At 45.0% G+C, this 21,276-nt stretch overlaps 1 protein-coding gene and 1 pseudogene across 3 annotated transcripts; one reads left to right on the top strand and one right to left on the bottom strand.

The window, feature by feature from the left end:
- The first annotated feature begins 5,686 nt into the window (after window positions 1–5,686).
- Window positions 5,687–10,428, top strand: Rpl6 (ribosomal protein L6). Of its 3 annotated transcripts, none has more exons than XM_087198000.1 (7): window positions 5,687–5,707; window positions 6,616–6,849; window positions 6,933–7,031; window positions 8,328–8,471; window positions 8,875–8,923; window positions 9,777–9,961; window positions 10,241–10,428. In XM_087198000.1, the coding sequence occupies exons 2-7, from the start codon at window positions 6,616–6,618 to the stop codon at window positions 10,391–10,393; spliced, it is 864 nt and encodes a 287-aa protein (XP_087054126.1). In that variant the 5' UTR covers window positions 5,687–5,707; the 3' UTR covers window positions 10,394–10,428. The 3 variants fall into 3 exon arrangements, with proteins under 3 accessions (XP_087054126.1, XP_004843823.1, XP_087054127.1); XM_004843766.4 differs by having other exon boundaries at window positions 5,691–5,882; XM_087198001.1 differs by having other exon boundaries at window positions 5,705–6,337.
- A 3,809-nt stretch (window positions 10,429–14,237) lies between these two features.
- On the bottom strand, window positions 14,238–17,152 carry LOC101702286 (thrombospondin type-1 domain-containing protein 1-like; annotated as a pseudogene).
- Between the last annotated feature and the right edge of the window lie 4,124 nt (window positions 17,153–21,276).

Here is a 21,276-nt window from a genome sequence, read left to right on the forward strand (position 1 = left end):
ATTCGCCGTGTGCTGCCGTGGCTCGCAGGAGACCAGGACTCACTGCAGAGGTTCTGGTAACGTCCCCTTCCCCTGTTCCCTACATAGGGGTGTAAGTTTAGTACAAAGGCCCTGAATTCAATCTCCAGTACCACCAAAAAACAAACAAAGAATTTACTTAGGTTACCCTGTGAAGACTGAAAGTAAAAGGTAAAGCTGGAAACAGACCATGACCGGAGAGTATTGTGGCTCAGGGTGAGAAGATGTTTAACTGGACAAATGCCCACATGATTCATTAAAGGCTGCAGTCTAGGAAATAACAGAGGCAGAATTTTAGTTCTCATCTAGTCTCCTCCACCCCCACCCCATTCCAGTACTAGGGATTGAACACAAGGAGTGGAATGCTAAACTACAGACTTGGCCTTTTTTTTTTTTTTTTTTTTTTTTTTAGGAGGAGGTGGTTTGGAGAGACAGGGTCTCACTAAGTTGCCCAGGCTGGCCTGAAACTTGTAATCCTCCTACCTCAGCCTCCTGAGAAACTAGAACCACAAGTATAGGCCACCTCACCCAGCTTAATCCACAACTATATAACTTCAAATTCTTGGGCTTGGGATTTAGCTCAGTGTTGCCGCCGCCTGCCTCAGAAGCGCAAGGTCTTGAGTTTGATCCCTGGTACCACAAAAACAAACTTTGAATTCCTCATTTTTTTTCCTAATACTCTCCATCTCATTCGAATACAAACAACTCTCAGCCAGGTATGGTGACACACACCTGTAATGCCAGCACTCAGGAGCCTGAGGCAGGAGGATTGCCCCAAGTTCCAGGCCACCTTGGGCTACATAGTGAGTTCAAGGCCAGCCTGAATTACATAGTGAGACCCTGTCTCCAAACCCCTCCCCCCAAAAAAAGAAAGAAAAAAGAGAGAGGAAGGAAGGAAGGGAGACAGACAGACAGACAGACAGGAGAATGTGTGAGGTTCATTCCAAACACCGTGCCACTGTGCATAAGGGACTTGGAACATCTGCAGGTGCTGGAATCTATCCTATTCCTTGCAGATGCAGGGGCTTTTAGGATGAAATCCACAAGTTTTGTTTTGTGTTTTGTTCTGTTTGAGATAGAGTCTCACTATGTAGTTCAGGCTGGCCTTGAACTCACAGTGATCCTCCTGCCTTAGCCTCCCAAATGCTGGGATTACAGTGTGTACCACCATGCCTGGCTCTCAAAATTTAGTTCTTTTGGCCCAGCATATTCCTCACACCATTCTCCATCTAGAAACAGAACGTCATGCAAGACTGAACCCCAATATTAGCAGCTCTTCCCAGGAACACTGGCACATGACCCTTGATCACATCCTGAAAATAAAACAGAGGGCCCCTTCCTAGGCTCTGGGGGCTGCCTATCAGCACCAAGCACATTGCAACACTGCTGCTGGCTAAACCTCCTGCCTCTCCCCCAGATTACAAGTTCCTTTTAAGGCCATTGACGTTGTCTTCCTTGTCTGCACTCGCCCAGAGCCTAGCACCGTGCCTGGCTTATAACAAGCTCAAGGCAGATTCACTGAAAGATATTTTAGTTGACTGAAAACAATGCAATTTTCTTGCATCAAGCCAAATAAAAATAGCAATTTTGTTCTCCTCAATGTATATATCCTCCTTATCCCAGGCCCCAGCAGCGCTAATGGTTTGGTGGGTATATTTCCACACTTTTCTCTACACTTGTACAACCACACACATCCCATACCTGCTCAAGTACATAATACATATAAGGATTTGTTTTGTTTTGTTTTGGGTTTTTTGGTGGGTTTTTTTGGTACCAGGGATCTGTTTGGGGTTTTTTTGAGACAGTTCCTCACTATGTAGTCCATACTGGCCTTGAACTCAAGATCCTCCTGCCTCAGCTTCCCAGAGTATTAGGATTACAGTCATGTGCCACCATGTTGACTTTTTATATTGGTGTGTGTGCGTGTGTGTGTGGTGTTTTACTGGGGAATGACTCCAGGGAGTGCTGAGCTATATTCTCAGACCACTTGATTTTTAAATTTGAGACAGGGTCTCACTAAATTGCTTAGGGTGATCTTGAATTTAATGTTCCTCTGCTTCAGCCTCCCAAGTTGCTACAATTACAAGCATCTACTACTGTGCCTAGTTTACTTCTCACTTTTTATTTATTCATTTGTTTGAAAGTCCTGGGGATTAAACCTAGGGTGTTCACACAGAATTACATCCCCACCCTCTTTTAATTTTTTATTAATTTTGAGACAGGGTTTCACTAAATCATCTAGGCCTCAGCAATTTAGCTTCACTCTCTCAGACTGCTGGGATTAGAGGTGTGTACCACTGCACCCATATCTCTAGTTTACTCTTTTTTTTTTTTTTTTTTGTACCGAGGATTGAACTCGAGACCTTGCACTTGCAATCTCTAGTTTACTTTTATTGATTTATTTAAGGCTTTTTTTCCAGTATCTGGAATCAAACTCAGGACCTTAAGCTTGCCAGACAGCTGCAGTACCACTGAGCTGAATCCCCGGCCCTTAAGACTTTTTTTTTTTTTTGCAACATGATCTCACTATGTAGTTCAGGCTGGCTGTGAACTCATGGTGACCCTCCTCCCTCAGCCTCCTGAAAGTTGGGTGTGCACCATCATGCCTAGCTTCTAGTTTACTTTTTAAACTTTATATATATGTATATGATTCATAACATGTATATATTTGTATTTGCACATACATGGATATCTGTGCATGTATTTCTGTCTGTATCTACATTTTTTTTTTGAGACAAGGTCTCATTTATGTTCAGGCTGGCCCTGAATTCACTTTGTAGCCCAAGCTGGCCTCGAACTCCTGGCGATCCCCCTGTCTCTGCCTCCCGAGTGCTGGGATTACAGGCGTACGCCACCATGCCCAGCTTGTATCTACATTTATAGGTATATAGATTTAATTTCCAGGGTTTGAGGAGGGTTTTTGCTTTGTTTTTGCCCCAAAAATAGGGCTTCCAAAAACTTCCTTATGAGAAAATTATTGAGTGACTAAATCACTATGTTGACCTTACATTAATACTTAAGGAGGAGGTCTTATCAATATTGTCAATACCATCCTGTTTTATTTTTATTTATAATTATTATTATTATTTGAGATGAGACAGGGTCTCACTGTGCAGTTCTGGGTGGCCTTGAACTCACTATGTAGCTCAGACTGGCCACAAACTCAGGGTGATCCTCCTGCTTCCGGCCCTGAGTGCTGGATTACAGGCTGCACTACCATGCCTGTCCATCTCTGCTTTATAAATGAGAAAGCAGATGTGCCAGGACTTATCATCTAGCAAGCACTTTCCACACGGCAAAGGCAGTGTCCCTCCTGCAGCGCAAATGCCTACTGGACTTGTTTTCATTATAATCAGGTCTCAGTGTTTTCATCTTAAATTCCTGCCTCACGAGGAACTTTTATTGAAACTTATCACGCTTCAGTGTCTGCTAAAACATTTGCTTTGTGATAAAAGCGGGGCACGAATTAACGAGCATTTTATATATGATAAAACCAGGTGCTTAACAATGTTCACTCTATGACCAACATATTGATGCTATTTTAACTCGTGAACCATGAGCTTTGCAATACCACAACAAAACACAAGAGGGCGTTGATTTGCTTTTATATCAGTGGCTGGTCTTTTAACAAACATTTGGGGGCATTTACCAGGTGAAAATCCCTGGCAGATTTTTTTCCCTTTATTTCTTTTATACATTATTTGTGTACATTACACGTGTTGTTTTATGTGTTATGAAGTAGCAAAGGGTTATGTTCTTTTTCAAACGATAACGATTATTTTTTTAATTTTAATATGAGAAAATATTTCTTTTTCTTCATCTTTGTTAATGATCTCTTTCATCTTTATTTTTTTGTAGGGCTGGGATTGAACCCAGGGCCTCACACTTGCTAAGCATTCTTTGCAGTGCAACTTTTTTTTTTTTTTTACCAGTGGTAGTGGGGATTGAACCCAGGCTGGGCTCAAATTCATGTTCCTCTTGTCTCAGCCTCTCAGAATGCTGATTCCAGGTGTGCCCACCAGGCATGTCCAGCTTCTTACAGTGTTTCTAATGTCCTCAGGCAGCAAAATTAAAAGTTGTCACTTTAAACCACTGTGTTCTTTCTTTTTTTCTTGTTTGGTATCGGGGATTGAACTCGGGTCCTTGCGCTTACACTGTTCTTCCTTGCATGGTGGCCCACCCTCATACTGTAGGGTATACTTTTTTGGGGGGTGGGGACAGTATCTCACTATCCAGCTCAGGCTGGCCTTGAAGTCACTATGTAGTCCAGGCTGGCCTTGAACTCACAGCAATCCTCCTGCCTCAGCCTCCTGAGTGCTGAAATTATAGGTGTGTGCCACCATAGCTGGCTGTAGGGTATACTTTTTTACTACTTTTAGTTGGCCCAAACTCGCTCTGCAGACCCTGTTTCTTTTCGTATCTTTAACAAAACTTTGCTACTGTTTTTTTTAAAAAGTTGTTAGCCAGGAGTTGTGGCGCACACCTGTAATCCCAGCACTTGGGAGGCTGAGGCAGGAAGGAGGATCGCCATGAGCTTGAGAGAGCCTAACTATGTAGCAAGACCCTGTCTCAAAAACCAAACAAACAAAAAATTATCACTTTAAGTCAGTTTCCAGAAATACTTTGAGATTTTTCTGATCTGTGCATTTATTTGACAGACCTGAAATAGTCACTGTCTTCTGTAAGGTTTTCAGTACAGAGGCAAGAAAAGGGTGTCCTGGTGCTTCCTATGTCTCATTGGGTGGCCAAAACCAAACTGGGGAATAGAGAGAAGAAACGGAGAATTTTTGCAACTCAGACATAAGCTTGTTCACCTGTAATCCCAGCACTAGGGAGACTGAGGCAGGAGGATCACGAGTTGGAGGCCAGCTTGAGCTATATAGTGAGTCCCTGTCTTGAAATAAAAAAATAAAAAGGGATGGGATATGGCTCAGAGCTAGAGTCCTCAGATTCTATTCCAGTATTAAATAAATAAATTCAGTTTTATTGCAAAGAAGAATATAAAATTTGAATTTACATGAGAAGTATTGGGAAATTATTTCCCTGCACATACCTGATCTGGCTCATTCTACCTTTAGAAGTTTAAAGGTTAAATATTAATTTTAAAAAGCCAGTGATTTTTTCCCCCCAGTACGGGCTATTGGACCCAGGGCCTTGAGCATGTTAGCCAAGCACGCTATCATGCAGATAGCCAGCGGCTCTTAAAATTTAAAATTAAAAAAAAATTGGTGGTTTATAAGATAAAAGTCATTTTTTATTTGTTTTGAGACAGGATTTCACTGTGTAGCCCAGGCTGGCCTTGAACTTGCTGAGATCCTTCTGCCTCAGCCTTTCCAGTGCTGGGATTACAGAAGTGCGCCACAACGCCCAGCTTATTTATTTATTTTTGGTTCCAGGGATCGAACTCGGGTCTCCTTGCGCTTGGCACAGCAGGCGGCGAAACCACTGAGCTAAATCCCATACCCCTACCACGTCCAGTTTAAATGAAACACTAAGATAAACGGTTCTTACCTTTACCTGTTACTAGGACACAGAGCTCCCTAACCAGGACATATTACATTGGCTATGATAGAGGAAAAACTACACTTCCCATGATGTCCCTGACCCGGAAGTAAGTAAGACTCGATCCCTTCCGTCATTGCTTATAGACCGGAAGCCAGGAATTTAGTTCTCTTTCCCATTTTGCAAGGTAAGAACGGCAGGCCTCTGTACGAGACTCGATTCCAGGACCTCAATCCTTCGCCATCCGAAACCAGAGGACTTTAAGTCGATACCTACATGGGTCGGACATGCCCAGGGTTATCTGAGAGGCCTCTTGGACGCCTTATTTCTTTCGACTGGGTTGACGGCGGGGAGCAAAGAGGGTGAGATGGTGTGCAGTAGAGGCTCCGCGGCTGCTCGCAACCTGCTTAGGTTGGCGGGACGCGCGGCTCCTGAGAGACGCCGCAGCGAGCTGACGAGGCTAGAGGGGCAGAGCAGTGGCGCATACTCTGCAATCCTGGGCCCTGGTTATAGAATGCGTCTCTGAGCTTGCCTTAGCCACGTTGAGATTTGTGGCACTAGCCAAGAACTTTTGCTTCCTCACGGAAATAAAGCCGGAAGTCGCGTTTCTGTCGTGGTGGTGAAGTTTTAGCCACGTTTGGGCAGTGTCTCGGTCTTCTAAACCGAATTTCTTGAATGAGACGGTGTTCTTAAAAGTTAAGAGCAGGGGGCTGGGGATTTAACTCAGTGGTTCCGACACCTGCCTCGCAAGCGCAAGGTCCCGAGTTCGACCCCCGGTACCAAAAAAAAAAAAAAAAGAAGACCAAAGGCTTTAAAAGTAAGCGGTTTCAAGTTCTAGACTCTGCTTCCTAGCTTTGGACACCGTTAAAGATTGTCTCGCGGTTTCAAATTCGCAAAACATGAATAAGTCCCGCTAAATATTTACTAAAGGCATAACTACCTGAGGTTTAGGGAAGAAGTCTGCAGTTTTGGAGGAAAGACCATATCTTAGGGGAAGAAGGTTTGTAGTAGGACAGCTCAGCCTATCTATGAACAGCTTTAGCTATGCCTTGTTACGGGATAATTGATGAAATGCTTTTTTTTTTAAACTGGTAGATGGCAGGTGAAAAAGCTGAGAAGCCCAGTACTAAAGAGGAGAAACCTAAAGCCAAGAAGGCTGATGCCACTGGCACGGTTAAAAATGTGAAGACGGCTAAAAAATCCAAGAAGGGGCAGCCCCACTGCAGCCGAAACCCTGTCCTGGTTAGAGGAATTGGTAGATACTCCCGATCTGCTATGTATTCCAGAAAGGCTTTGTACAAGAGGAAGTACTCGGCTGCTAAATCCAAGGTAAGGGAAGAGGGGAATTACTGCAAATTAGTTCTCAACTTTACTTGGCTGCCTCTGACTTACTGATGCACTTGTGTTTGTAGGTTGAGAAGAAAAAGAAGGAGAAGGTTCTTGCTACTATCACAAAACCAGTTGGTGGTGACAAAAATGGCGGTACCCGGGTGGTTAAGCTTCGCAAAATGGTAAGAGTTGGAGGACACGGAAATGGATTTTTAGGTTAGGCTTCAGTGCTATGAAGATGTTTGTATGCACTCATAAGTTTCTGTTAAACAGAAACACGCTAACGGAAGGTAAATGGTTCTGGGTTTGCAACTTGGCTTTAAAATACACCACTTTGTGTAAAATACACCTTAAATAAGTCACCTTTCTTTCTGAGCTTTATTTCTATTGAGGTTTGTAGTGAAAGTGAGCACAGTAATGCTATGGTATGGTTAGAACTAAGTTATTAGGGCTGGGGTTGTGGCTTATAGTACAGTGGTTGCCTAACATGCCTGAGACCCTCAATCCCACATAACAGAAAGTACTAGCTATTGTGAGGTGTAGTTGTTTTTGAGACTGGGTCTTACTGTATAGTTCAAGCTGGTCTTGAACTCACTCTGTGGCCCCCAGGTGGGCCTCCAAATGGCAGCAATCCTCCTGCCTCAGCCTCCTGAGGGTTGAGATTACAGGCATGCACTGCCTGTGATTGTAGTTCTTTATAGTCCTTGTGTATGTGTGTATTTTAACGCTAAGCAAACTGTCAGTGCTAATACCTACTATTTTTTTGTACCAGGGATCAAACTCAGGTCCTTGGGCTTACAAGGCAGGTTATGGAACCACTGAGCTAAATCCCCAGCCCCGTTTTTTGTTTTTTTTGGTACTGGGGATCGAACACGGGTCCTTGCGCTTGCAAGGCAGGCGGTGGAACCACTGAGCTAAATCTCCAGCGTGCCCTCCTTTGTTTCTAAGATATAAAATGTATGTCAGACATGGGGTTTTTTGTTTGTTTTTGAGACAGGGTCTCACTATATAGCCCAGGTTGGCCTGGAACTCAGTGATCCTCCTGCCTCAGCCTCCCGAGTGCTGGGATTACAGATGCACACCATTACGCTGGCCAGGGTGTGTTTTTCTGAAAGAGTTTATGCTACAGGGTCAGCAGCTAGTAAGGCTTGAGGGTGCTGCTCCAGAACTGTAGAAACTAGCCTGCCATGCCATCCCTGAGGTTTGCCTTTATCCGAAGTTTATAAAGGTAACCTGCTTGATCCTGTCTTTGTATTAGAATACACATCTTTTGTTAAATTATTCCCATCATGTTTTGTACATAGAAGATACAGAAGCAATGTTTTCAAATTTTAAATCTACTTAGAAAAAAAGGAAAAGGCAATAGAGTATGGTTTCAAATAAGTAAGAATAGCTGGAGCAGAGGTTCCTTTGCCAACCAAAGTCAGCTGTCCTGAGCTTAAGGACTTTCTTAACTGGAACCCATGTGCTTTCTCCAGCCTAGGTATTACCCTACTGAAGATGTGCCCCGAAAGCTGTTGAGCCACGGCAAAAAGCCCTTCAGTCAGCACGTGAGGAAACTTCGAGCTAGCATCACTCCCGGCACCGTCTTGATCATCCTCACTGGGCGCCACCGAGGCAAGGTGAGCAGAGAACCTTAGCCTGTGGGGCTTGGGCATCTGCCTGGAGGGCTGGATCCTGTGTTTGTAGGATTCTTTACCAAGTTTAATCCATAATCATTTTCTGCTGTTGGTTATATAATAAACGACACAGGCCCATTTGCTCCAAAACATGTTTATGTGTACTTCTTAAATAGGCTAGTGTGATTTGCTTCCAGAAATGCTGAACAACATGCATGAAGAAATTTCCTTTGCCAAATTTAGATGCCCCATAAATTTGATTAATCCAAAAGTCAGATTTCATTGCAGTTAAAAACTATTCAATAGGGCCAGGCATTTAGCTCAGTGGCACCGCACCTGCCTGGCAAGTGCAAGCTCCTGAGTTTGGTCCCCAGTATCGAAAAAAACTATTTCATTTAATTTACAGAGAGTGGTTTTCCTGAAGCAGCTGGCCAGTGGCTTGCTACTTGTGACTGGTAAGAAAATCCTTGCATTTTTTCTTTTTATTATTATATGGGTTTTTGTTGTTGCTGTTGTGTTGCTTTTTTTGAGACAGGTCTCACTGTGTAGTCTAGGCTGACCTCAAACTCACAGCGATCCTCCAGGCTCGGTCTCCCAGGTGGTTAGGTTACAGCTGTGCTCCACCGTGCCTGGCTATATTCTTTGAAATTTGGGGCTCTAATTAGGTTGCTCTGTTTTTGACGCTGTCTTGCTAAATTCCCTCAGCTGGCCTTGAATTTGTGATCCTCTTCCCTGTGCCTCCGGATAGCTAGGATTATATGTGTGTGCCCACCACACCTGGCCACAACTTAGACTTTTAAACACTTGTAGTGCATACAGTTGCTACCCACTTCATGGAAGCCACTTAATGCCAAGAGCTGCTGGGCCCCGTTTTATTGCCTTGTATATCCTAAGGGTTATGTGGTGGTGGGTATTTACATTTTTCATGGCAACACATCAAGTAACTATCGACTAAAATCCACAACTGGCCTCTATTCCCAAGGAAGTCACCCTGCATAAACTTGGAGTTACTGTCACTTGGTATCGGGATGGAGTTTGTAAACATGAAAAGTGAATTGTTGGTTCCAGACAAGCAATATGCAGTTTCGGGGTACTGTAAATGTGACCAGCCTGTATATGTGACTGCGCCTCTTTCTAGCCTGGCTCACTTGAAAAAGATTGAGGCAGAGGGGGGCTAAACAAATGAAGATTTGGGGACATTCCAGGTGCTGGGACAATTTTGGAATTTCTCCAAATCAGGCTTAATTCCTGCTCAGTTATTAAGTGATTATTTCCCTTTTAGCTCACTAAATTAATTTTTTCCTCCAGGTCCTCTTAACCTTAATCGAGTTCCTCTGCGTAGAACACACCAGAAGTTTGTCATTGCCACCTCCACCAAAATTGATATCAGCAACGTGAAAATCCCCAAACACCTCACTGATGCTTACTTCAAAAAGAAGAAGCTGCGGAGGCCCAGACACCAGGAGGGTGAGATCTTCGACACCGAGAAAGAGGTGAGGTTCTATCCTGTCCCTCTTCGTTGGGATTGAAAATAGAGCAGGCTAAGCTTTATTGCACAGAAGGAAAAACAAGTGTAAGCACTGAAGAGTGTCAGAAATATGCTATTTCTCCTTGATGTGTACTAAAGTGGACAAAAGAAACAAGAAACACTGCTTTCATTCAAAGACATGGTATTTCGCAGCCCCAAGGGAAGGGTGGTGAGATTGAATTCCTTAGCGGAATAGCTTGGTACCTGTGCTTGTTTTTAAATGTTTACTTTTCTTTTTGTGTAGAGATACCAGATTTCAGAGCAGCGCAAGGTGGATCAGAGAGTGGTGGACTCGCAGATTTTACCAAAAATCAAAGCTGTTCCTCAGCTCAGGGGCTACATCCGATCCCTTTTTGCTCTGACAAATGGAATGTACCCTCACAAATTGGTGTTCTGAATTTCTAAGAACCAAATTAAATAACTGCCAGGTTGTGTTTGTGTCCTTTGTTTCTGTTATTGTTACTGTTTTGAAAATATTCTTGCCCTTGGGGGTGGGGGGGCTGGCCCTGCTGGAGGCACATTTTTCCTTTGTTGTGAAGCCAGTGCTGAGAGTGGCAGAGCTCTGGGTCCTGGTGTCTGGCTTTCTTAGCAGTTTTCTCCCAGCCTTAAGCAATGGGTGGGAGTGGCATTTTCTGTGGTCCCTGAAACAGTCAGTATAACTGGACACCTTGAGAAACAATTACGGCTCCACTGACACTTTCCTCCCTTTCAATACTGAACATCCGTTTCTCCCCATCTGTATTGTCCACCCCTCCCCTACAGGCATTGCTGTCTAAATACAACAGCTGAATATAAGATGGCTCCTTTTATTAGCTAGAAGCATGCGTGCTGTATAACACAGTTGATGCATTTTGATGATTGCAAAGAAAGCGACTTGCTGCCAGGTGTAGAAGTCTATTCTATGGATATGCAGCTTTCAGTTATTTATAATTATATGCAATATAATAATCCTGGATGCATTCAGATTAGCGAAGTTTTTTGTTGTTTTTTTTGTACTGGGGATAGAACTCGGGTCCTTGCGCTTGCTTGGAACCACTGAGCTAAATCCTTGGCCCAAGCAAAGTTTTTAAAGATGGAATGTATTCCCCTACTCCTTTTGGGCTTTGACCAACAAACAGCACGTAGCATGAATGTCATGGGACCTACAAGCCTAGGTCTGGCAGCTACCATTGCCTCCTGGGACAGTTACACCCACGTGAAGAAGCCCAGGTGAGTCTCTTGAGGCTGGACGAGATAAGACCATCCTAGACCACCCAGCAGCCAGCTGTGGCCACTCAAGTGACCCTGTGGGAGATGATCAGGGCCACCCATGGGAGTCCAACCCATAAATTACAACTTTTTTGTTTAAGTCTGGCTATACAGCCCAGTCTGGCCTTGAACTTGAGGCAGTCAGTACCTCAGCCTTCCAAATGCTGGGATTTACTCATGGGCCACCATGCCCAGAAAATACTGATGTGTGTGTGTGTGTGTGTGTGTGTGTGTACATACGCTTTGGAAAAGATCTGAAAGATGATGTTAATAATTACCTCAAAAGATACTGAAAGAAGAGCTGAGCAGTGTGGCACACGCCTGTAATCCCAGCACTCTGGGAAGCTGAGGCAAGAGGATCTCAAGTATGCTTACTTTTTAAAGTATATTCATTGTTCTAGAATCTAGGAGAATGTGTGTCATAAATACAAAAGTTAAATTTACCCAAGTGAGTTTGGAAACATATCCAGCAAAAAATCTACACATGGGCCTTGGATTTAGCTCAGTGGTTCTGGTGCCTGCCTTGTAAGCGGAAGGACCAGAGTTTGATCGCTGGTACCGTAAAAAAAAACCCTACACACAAATGCTCATAGAAGCCTTATTTGTAGCTAGGCTGGTGATGCACATCTGTTATCCCTGCATTCAGGAAGCTGAGGCAGGAAGATCACCATGAATTCATAACTTTGAGGGCAACCTGGGCTACGTAGTTCAAGTCCAGACTGAACTTCAAAGTGAGACTTTCTCAAAAAGCCAAAAAAAAAAAAAATAGGGTGAAGACGTAGCTCAGTAATAAAAGTCCTAGGCTAGCATGGGTTCAATTCCCAACAAACAAGTTGCTGGGCTTGGAGATGGATGATGGGAGGGATGAACAGGTGGGACATGGGAAACTTAGGGCACAGAGACTGTTTTGGATGGTACCATAATGGTAGACGTGTAATTATACATTTCTCAAAAGCCATGGAATGTACATAGGGAACAGTGAGCACTAATGTCAGCTACAGACTCATTACGTGTCAATGTTGGATCAGCAATTGTAATGGGCACGCACAAGTATGAGAGATTAATCATAGGGAAATACGGAGACTTATGGAAGCAGTATATAGGAACTCAGTGTTTCCCATTCAGTTTTCCTGCTCAAAAATTTAAAGTCTATTAGCCAGGTGTGGTACATGCCTGTAATCCCAGCACTCTGGGAGGCTGAGGCAGGAAGATCATGAGTTCGAGCCTAGCCTGAGCAACTTAGTGACTTAGCAAGATCCTATCTCTAAAAAGTAAGAAAGGGCTGGGGATTTAGCTCAGTGGTTTCGCCACCTGCTGTGCAAGCGCAAGGACCCAAGTTTGATCCCTGTACCAAAAAAAAGGGGGGTGGGTGGAGGAGTTCAGTGTGAAGGAGCTGGGTTCAATCCCCAGCACTGGAAAAAAAATAAGCAAATAAATAGAGCAATAAAGTCTATTGCACTGGATATGTAAGTCAGTGGTAAAGCTAGGGCTTAGCATGCATGAGGCCTTTGGTTCCATCCCAACACCAAACACAGGAAACATAAGCCTATTTTTTAAAGTATATGTGCAACAAAGAATCAAAAACTGGGATCTCATCTTAATAAAAACTTCTCCACTGCAAGAGAAACCACCAACAGAGCTGAGAGACAGCCTACAGTGTGGGAAAAAATTTTAGCAGCTGTACCTCAGACAAAGGACTACTATCTAGAATATATAAAGAATTGAAAAAAATCAGACCCCCCAAATTCAAAGACCCAATTCAAAAATGGGCATCTGATATGAACAGACATTTCTCAGACGAAGTAAAAGCAGCAAATAAACATATGAAAAAATGTTCAACATCACTGGTCATTCGAGAGATGCAGATGAAAACAACACTGAGATTCCACCTCACCCCAGAAAGAATGGCTGCTATCAAGAAATCAATAACAAATGGTGGCGGGGGGTGTAGGGAGAAAGGAACCCTTCTCCATTGTTGGTGGGAGTGCAGACTGGTGCAACCACTATGGAAACCAGTGTGAAGATACCTCGAAGAACTAGGGCCAGAGGTCCCATTTGACCCAGCTATTCCCCTACTGGGTATCTTCCCCAAAGAATTAAAAGAATCATACCACAGTGATATATGTGGACCCATGTTTATAGCGGCACAGTTTGTAATAGCTAAAGCTTGGAAACAGCCCAAGTGCCCATCAACTGGAAACTGGATAAAGAAGTTTTTTTTTTTATAAAATGGAGTACTACTCAGCCATAAAGAATGAGAAACTATAGACATTTATAGGTAAATGGCTGCAAACTGAGGCCATACTCTTAAGTGAAATAAATAGGACACACATGTGTAAATACCGAATAGTTTCTCTAGTGTGAGAAACTGAAAGTGTAAATAAGGATTAAAATGATTAAAATGAATAATTGATAATTTGAAATAGGAAGAAAATGTCCAAAGGGGTAGGGGAAGTGGGAGGGGAAGGGAAAAGGAAAAATTATGAGAAAAGGAAAAAATGGAAACAAAGTCTTTATAAATAGGGAAGGTGGAGGGGGCGAAGGGAGCACAGGGAATGGGGAAAAAATAAGAACCAAGATACATCATGTACAGGTACAAGCACCCAATGATAAATGTGAACATATTGTATACCTAAAATGACCAATAAAAGAATTTAAGAAAAAAATAAAAATAAAAAGTGTATGTACAAGGTCCTGGGTTCAACCTCCCCCCTCCAACTACCACTACCACAAAAAATGAAAAAAAAAAATTCTTTAGCTGGGCACAGTGGTAGGCTCCTGTAGTCCAAGCTGCTCAAGAGGCTGAGGCAGCAGTGGGGCACCAGCCTAGGCCACACAGTGAGACTCCAACTCAACACGTAGATCAATGAGGAAAAGAAAATAAATTCTTGGAGCAAAGATCAACTGGAAATGGTATAATAGTTGAAGTCACCAGGTTTGGGGGGGGTCAGATGCATGTAGATTAGAATTCCGACTTTTTTTTTTTGCTTTGCTTTTATTTAAATTTTATTATTGTTATTAGTAACAAGCCAATAGACATAGGATAACAAAAGGAAAATTCAGGATAAATAATTTCTTCCTTATGAATTAAAACGTGTATACACACACACATTCTCCTCTCTGTGAGCTACTTCCTCCCCACATTGTGTCCTACAAGAGGGTGTACAAACAGTTATACAAAACAGTCCACAGAACAATGTGAACAGTCAATATCACAACCTGGGCAAGGGACCCCAATCACAAAAAATCTCAGGTAGATTCTTGATCTAGATTACCGGCTTCTCCACACTAAGTGTGCTCGTGGTTTCATCCTCTTCATTAGACCCAAAATATCCTGGAAGGTCCAGCATCCTCTGCTCACCCTCAGTGAGGCCAAATGATGTGTTGTCGTAGAAAGCAAACTCAGGATGGGCCAGGAAGCTCTGACATTTGTCTTTTCTAAATTGAGAAGGGCTCAGTGGACTGACCCTCTGGTAACCATCTTTGGGGCAGGTGGGGGAGAGAAGACTGCTCCCTTAAGACACTTCTGTGACTGGGGGATGGTCCCCTCCGGGCTCTGTTGAGTCTGTGTTCTCTCAACTCCTGCCGCTAACCCTGCCTGATGATCTGCCAGGTCTGGTTTCCTTGTGGGCTGCCCCATGGTGTAGGATTTAGGGACAGGGCTCAGGGGACCACTGGTTCCCCCTGCCCCTTGGTAATGTTCCAATTTTTCAGGAAGCAGGTGGATGCCTCAACTTGGAGGCCTCAACCTGCCCTCTGCATGGTCCCAGGTCTGTGTCCTAGAACTGTAGGTGGGGACTTGCCATGGAGTCAGAGTGGACATGTTCCTCTCCCGGAATGGCCAGGCCTGTTTGGTTTCATGAAAACTGGCTGTTCTCCTGAAGTGGGAATTCCTGGTATGGCTCCTCTCAGAAGAGCCCCCTCTGCTTCCCATGTGCCTCAGCTGTGACCTTCACATCAGGATCTGGCTGGGGCTGATGGCACAGCTGGCATCCAGCCTGGAGCGAGGCCTTTCCCCAGCACTCACCATGGGTGAGTCTAAAAATGGGGATTTGATCTGGAACTTGTTTGCTGCTACTGTTGCTGCTGCTTCTGGGCTTTCGAAGTCTAAGGGGGGGGCGTCCAGCTGCAGCATCAATGGCAGTTTCTGTCAGGAGACTCTGAGACACATGGTACACTTGGTGGTTTCTGTCAGACCTTTCTTCATCTCTTTCAACTGATGCTGGGCAAGGCGGTTGCTAAACAGAGGGGGCTAAACACAGATAATCTGTACATTAGACTGAAAGCTCTCACTGCCAGAGACATCGTCCTCAGGAGTCACTGGCCCACTGCACCTGTAGGTCAGAGGATGCCAGTGTCCTCTGGATTCCCCCCAGGCCTGTCACTCCCATCAGAAAAGCTCCCATTCTGCTCACTCAGTTCACATATGTTCTCCTCATCTGAGTTCTTCTGGAAGCCGGGGGAATGGGTAGAGTTGTGTCGAGCAGGGGTGCTGCACTTTGGGGGCGGTCCAAACCTCCTCCACAGTGTGATGAGCACAGTGGCCATGGTGCTGAACAAGCACAGAGATATCCCCGTGACAGTCACAATGTTGTTGGACTTCACTGGAGCCTCCGGTGGATGGCTGGAAAGCTATATTTCCCTAAATTAGCATGCAGTCCTTCTCCTTTGCAGAAAAATGGCTTCTTCTTGAATTGCCATAGTTAAAGCAATATTTATTCTTTCCCATGTCAAAGTGCAGTTAAATACTGTTCTTCTCTTTCCAAGAGGTAAGCTGTTTTCAGCCAGCTTAATTGTTCCCTTCCCCAGGGTGTCTGGGGCCTCCTTGAAGACAATAACTACTCCACGGACAAAGATACCTGGTGGAGGCAAGACCAGCACCTCCACCCCGGACTCACACATGAGATCCGGCACCATCAGCAACTTGAATCCAAATTTCCGAGGCAGGTCAATGGGTGCTATAGAAGTAATGACTGAGTTTCGGCCAAGCAGCTTCAGCACCACGGTGACATAGGCTTCTGGCCCCACAGGTGCACAGCCAAACCCAACCCACTGACTTTGCATGAGCTCTTTCCTTTTGCAGGTTCTTCTCTCCAGTGGCTGTCCTGGACTTGTCTCAGGGAGATTGTTGGTGAAGATGACATCCACCAACATGTTGGGCTTGTCCACAGGAAATGGGCATAGAGGTTGACTGGTAAAAAGGCCTACCTGGAAGGTGTCTTCTGCTGCCTGGGATGTCCTATTCAAGTCAACATGAAAGACCATTCCACCTCAAGAAAAGCATGCTTCTCCAGCCAGGGAACTAAAGTACTGTTGTCTGACACTTCAGGAGTCATGATGAACCAGTAATCACCAGCCTCTTTGAAGTAGAAGCACTCAAACTCGAGTGTTCCCTGGGACTCATTGGTTAGGAGGTACTTGGTGATGACAGTCTGATTGGTGTTGGCCTCCAACAGCAGGACAGATACATTCCTCAGTGTCCCATTAGCACTATTGAAATACTGGAAATCCACTGACACTGTGCTGTTGCTTAGTGTTACATGACCAAGCTCTCTCAAAAGAAGATATTCTGGGCCAGGGATTTAGCTCAGTGGTTCCGGTGCCTGCCGTGCAAGCGCAAGGTCCCGAGTTTGATCCCCGGTACCAAAAAGATGATATTCAGGGGCTGAGGATTTAACTTAGTGGTTTTGCCGCCTGCTGCACAAGCGCAATGACCCAAGTTCGATCCCCAGGACCCCCCCAAAAAAGAAGATATTCAGCTTCTCTAAGGACATAGTCACAGAGCACCACCAGCAACAGATTTGAAAAGTCTTTCAACTTTGGTTTCATCCTGATCAGCAAAATCCCAAGTTTTTAGTCTCCTCATGTCCTTTTTCACAGCCAAATTGTGATTTTTTTCAAAAATGCCTCTTGGATGGGCAGCCCAGAGTGGGCGAGGGGAAGGAGTGGTGAGATGCTTGGGCCGCCAGGCATCGAGGAGCATCCGTGTCCCGGCCTCCGCCCCGGGCCTACCTCGATGAGCCCCCCCCCCCTTTTTTTTAGACAGGGTCTCACTATGCAGTTCAGGCTGGCCTTGAACTCACTATGTAGCCCAGGCTGGCCTCAAACTCTCAGTGATCCTCCTGCCTCAGCTTCCCAAGTGCTGGGACTACAAGCATGTACTACCACACCCAGCCCAACTATTCATTTAGCTTTCCGAAAATTAATATATAATAATAATTGTAGCCCTACATTACAGGTGTGGGCCACCTTCCCCAGCCAGAGTGGCTTTCTGAGATCAGGATGGGCACTGGCCTAATGTAAGACAAAGGAGCAGATGACATTCAAGAGCATAGATTCCAGCAAGGTATCTTCAAATTCCTCCAGCCTTTACTAAGCAGCTACTTTGTTCCAACACCATGCCAGGTACCAGGGATCAGACAAAAATCTCAGTGGCTGGCAATCCCAAGCCTGCATGTCACCCTTCCTGGCCTGGGCCTGGCTGGTGAGGCCCCAGTTCAATGCTGAGGCCCACAGGGTCCGCAGGGTTGGACTCTAGCAGCTTTCAGAGACTGCATTGCCCTTGAAGGATGCTGGCTCCTTCACCTCCGCTCATCACAGGTGCTGAAGCACATCACACGGCCACCAGCCTCTGCCCCAGGGAGACTTTCCCCTCCTGCTCCAGTTGAAGTTTGAGGATGCCTTTGTGTTGGTTTCCCAGGGCTGCCATAACAAAGTACCATGAACTTCGAGACTTAAAACAATGGAAATTTATTCTCGTGGTCCTGGAGGTTCAAAGCCTGAAACCAAGATGTTGGCAGGGCTGGTGGTTTTGTTTCTTCTTTTCCTTTTTTCTTTTCTTTTTTTGCTACTGGGAATTGAAGTTGGGGCCTTTGCACTGAGCTACATCCCCAGCCTTTTTATATTTTATTTTGAGACAGGGTCCTGCGTGTGTGGGTTTGTGTGTGTGTATGTGTGTCTGTGTGTGTGTGTGTGTGTCTGTGTGTGTGTTTTGAGACAGGGTCTCCCTATATAGTTCAGGCTGGCCTTGAACTCACTATGTGGTTCAGGCTAATCTCAAACTCATGGCTATCCTCCTGCCTCAGCCTCCTGAATGCTGAGACCATAGGCATGCACCACCACGCCCCACTTTCCATGCTCTTCCTGAAGGCCCCGGAAAGGACCCTTCCTTGTTCTCTGGGATGCTGGTCATGGCCAGCAAACCTGGGCTCACCTTGGCTTGTTGTTTGGCACCTGAACCTCCCCTTCTGTCCTTACAGGGACTCTGTCCTCTGTCTCTCTTTTCCCGAGCTGAAGTGTAGTTCAGTGTAGGGTTCTCACCTGGTGGTTCAAGGCCCTCACTTTGATCCTCAGTACCATGCATTCAAATTGCCCCTTTTGTTTTGTGTTTGTGGTAGTGAGGATCAAACCCAAGAACTTTGCCCTGAGCTACATCCCCAGCCTCCCACCCCTTTTAAAATTCTGAGACAAGGTCTCACTGAGTCATTAAGTCGCCCAAGCGGGCTTAATTTGTGGTCCTCCTGCCTCAGTCTCCCAGAGTGCTGGGATTACAGGTGTGAGCCGCTATGCCTGGCTTGCATACTACTTTATCTTAAAATGTGTATTTTAATCAATGAATCATCTTATGAATCCAACTGTTTACTTTTGAATGATCGGTTCTCTGTCCTGCTCCCCCTCAGCTCAATCTCTCATGAAGTAAATTTGTTTCTTCAAAGTTTCGTGATGGGTTTGTGGTGCAGAGCATGTGCTTGGTGTCCACAAGGCTCTGGGTTCGAAACCAGACACACACAGACATGCACTCCATGTCAGTCCCTAGTCCAGTGATGGCGAACCTTTTAAAGACCTAGCGCCCAAACTGCAAACCAAAACCCATTTATTTATCACAAAGTCCCAACACTGCAATTAAACCTGAATACTGAGGTTTTAGTTTGGAAAAAACAACTCATACTTAACATCTTTTATCTTAAAAGAAACACACAATAACAGAGCTTTCAAAGATACAAACAGCTTTTTATTGAAAGGTAAGTTTTGCATCTGGCATGCTTTTGCACAGTGAATGTAATCTTTGCTATTGTATGCTTGCTGACAATTCATCAGACCTTGGCTGAGGCCATTTGACTCTTGAGCCAACAGAGAGGGCTCTGTGTGCCTGCTGCAGCATGCGTGCTGTAGGTTCTCCACCATGGCCCTAGTACCTCAGAACGTGACCTTGTTTGGAGATAGAGTCTTTCCATAGGTAATCAAGTTAAAACTCCATCATTAGGGTGGGCTGATCCAGTAGAATGGGATCCTTTTCAGTAAATATAGACACAGATTTGTATGAAGGGAAGAAAATCCAGAGAGGTGGAGGGAGACAATGGCTGCCTATGAGCCAAAGATCAAGGTCAGAAATTGATCCTTCCACAGCCCTCAGAAAGAACCAACCCCAGGGCCAGGCATGATGGCGTATGCCTATAATCCCGGCACACAGGAGGCTGAGGCAGGAGGATCGCTGCTAGTTCGAGGCCAGCCTGGGCTAGATAATGAGTTCAAGGGCAGCCTGAACTACATAGCAAGGTCCTGTCTCAAAAAACCAAATAAAACCAAACCAAATAAATAAATAAGAAAGAAAGATATAACGAACCATAGCCAGGTAGGTTGGTGCACACCCGTAATCCCAGAACTCTGGGTGGCTGAAGCAGGAGGACCTCAAGTTGGAGCCCTGCCTGGGAAACTTAGCAACTTTAGTGAGACCCTGTTTCAAAAAAAAAAAAATTGTAAAAAAGGGCTGGGGGTGTAACTCCATAAAAAGGCCCTGGATTCAGTCCCCAGGACCTGAAAAACAAAGAAACAAACACCTCAACTCTGCTGAGCTATAAAGTACCGTTACTAGCTCATCTCTTCGTTTTTAACAGTGTGGGGGATTGAACCCAGGGCCTTACATGTAGCTAGCGAGCAAGCACTCTAACATCCTCAGCCCTCATTCATTTTAAGATGGGAAAACCAGGGAACAGAGAAGCAGAATAACTTGTTCATGGCGACATGCAGAAAAGTTGGGACTCAACCCCAGGGGTCCGTGAGTCCATGAGCCCCCAGAGAGAGAGAGAGAGAGAGAGAGAGAGAGAGAGAGAGAGAAGGGAAGGAAGGAAATGGACCCTAGATCTAACACTGTGCCCATTTGAAGTAGGCACTCAAACGAATGAAAACGTACAGTGTTTGCCTTTCCTCTGTGAAAAACCCATGATCCTGTCTTTTGCTCACATTTCCTAGAATTTTTTTTTTTTTTTTGGTACTGGGGATCGAACTCGGGTCCTTGTGCTTGCGAGGCAGGCGGCGGAACCACTGAGCTAAATCCCCAGCCCCTGTTCACATTTCCTTTGTGGAAACGGCCTTTTCGTAATTTAAAATTTTGCAGCAGAGGCGTTTTTGCAAATTCTCAAACCAGAATTGGAAAATTTAGTGCAGCAATACCTCCAGTGCCCACCAAGGGGCAGCAGAGGACACAGCATCTTTCAGATCTCCATGGTGCTGATTTCTCGAAGGAGTGGAGCTGCAGGTCCTGCTGCCTGTCTTTGGGCTTGTCCTCATTGCGGAGGCCTGTCCCTTGGCTTGGTATTTCAGCAGAACTCCAAGGAAAATTTGTCCTTCCTCGTTTTACAATGTCTGTTTCGTTCGATTTCCTTTCCTTGCTGCTTCAGCGACCCACCCATGAGCTGAATAATCTACCAGATCACTCAGAAAGACTTGAGTGGGTGTGTGTTCCTCTTTGAGACTGTGGTCCAAGGTGGGGAAATAATCAGTCTTCCCACAGGTTCTGTCAGTGTGTGTGTGGACAGGAGTACACTTGGCAGAGGTGTGTGAGTTTCTCCCTGGGTGTTTTCCAACGCCTGCTTAGCCGGAGGCTATCTTCAGGCCCTGTTAAGGTTTATCAAGGGCCACTGATCTCCATGCCACATGCTCATGTTTGTGAGCTCAGGAAGGATTACAGACTCATTTTACACAGTCAGCTGGTACAGAAAAGTCGGCAGAAAGGAGAGAAATCCCAGAGGGGCC

The sequence above is a fragment of the Heterocephalus glaber genome, unplaced genomic scaffold (assembly GCF_053883595.1).
Source record: "Heterocephalus glaber isolate CG9 unplaced genomic scaffold, H.glaber_assembly_v1.0 deba00001687, whole genome shotgun sequence".
In the NCBI taxonomy this organism is placed as follows: Eukaryota; Metazoa; Chordata; class Mammalia; order Rodentia; family Bathyergidae; genus Heterocephalus; species Heterocephalus glaber.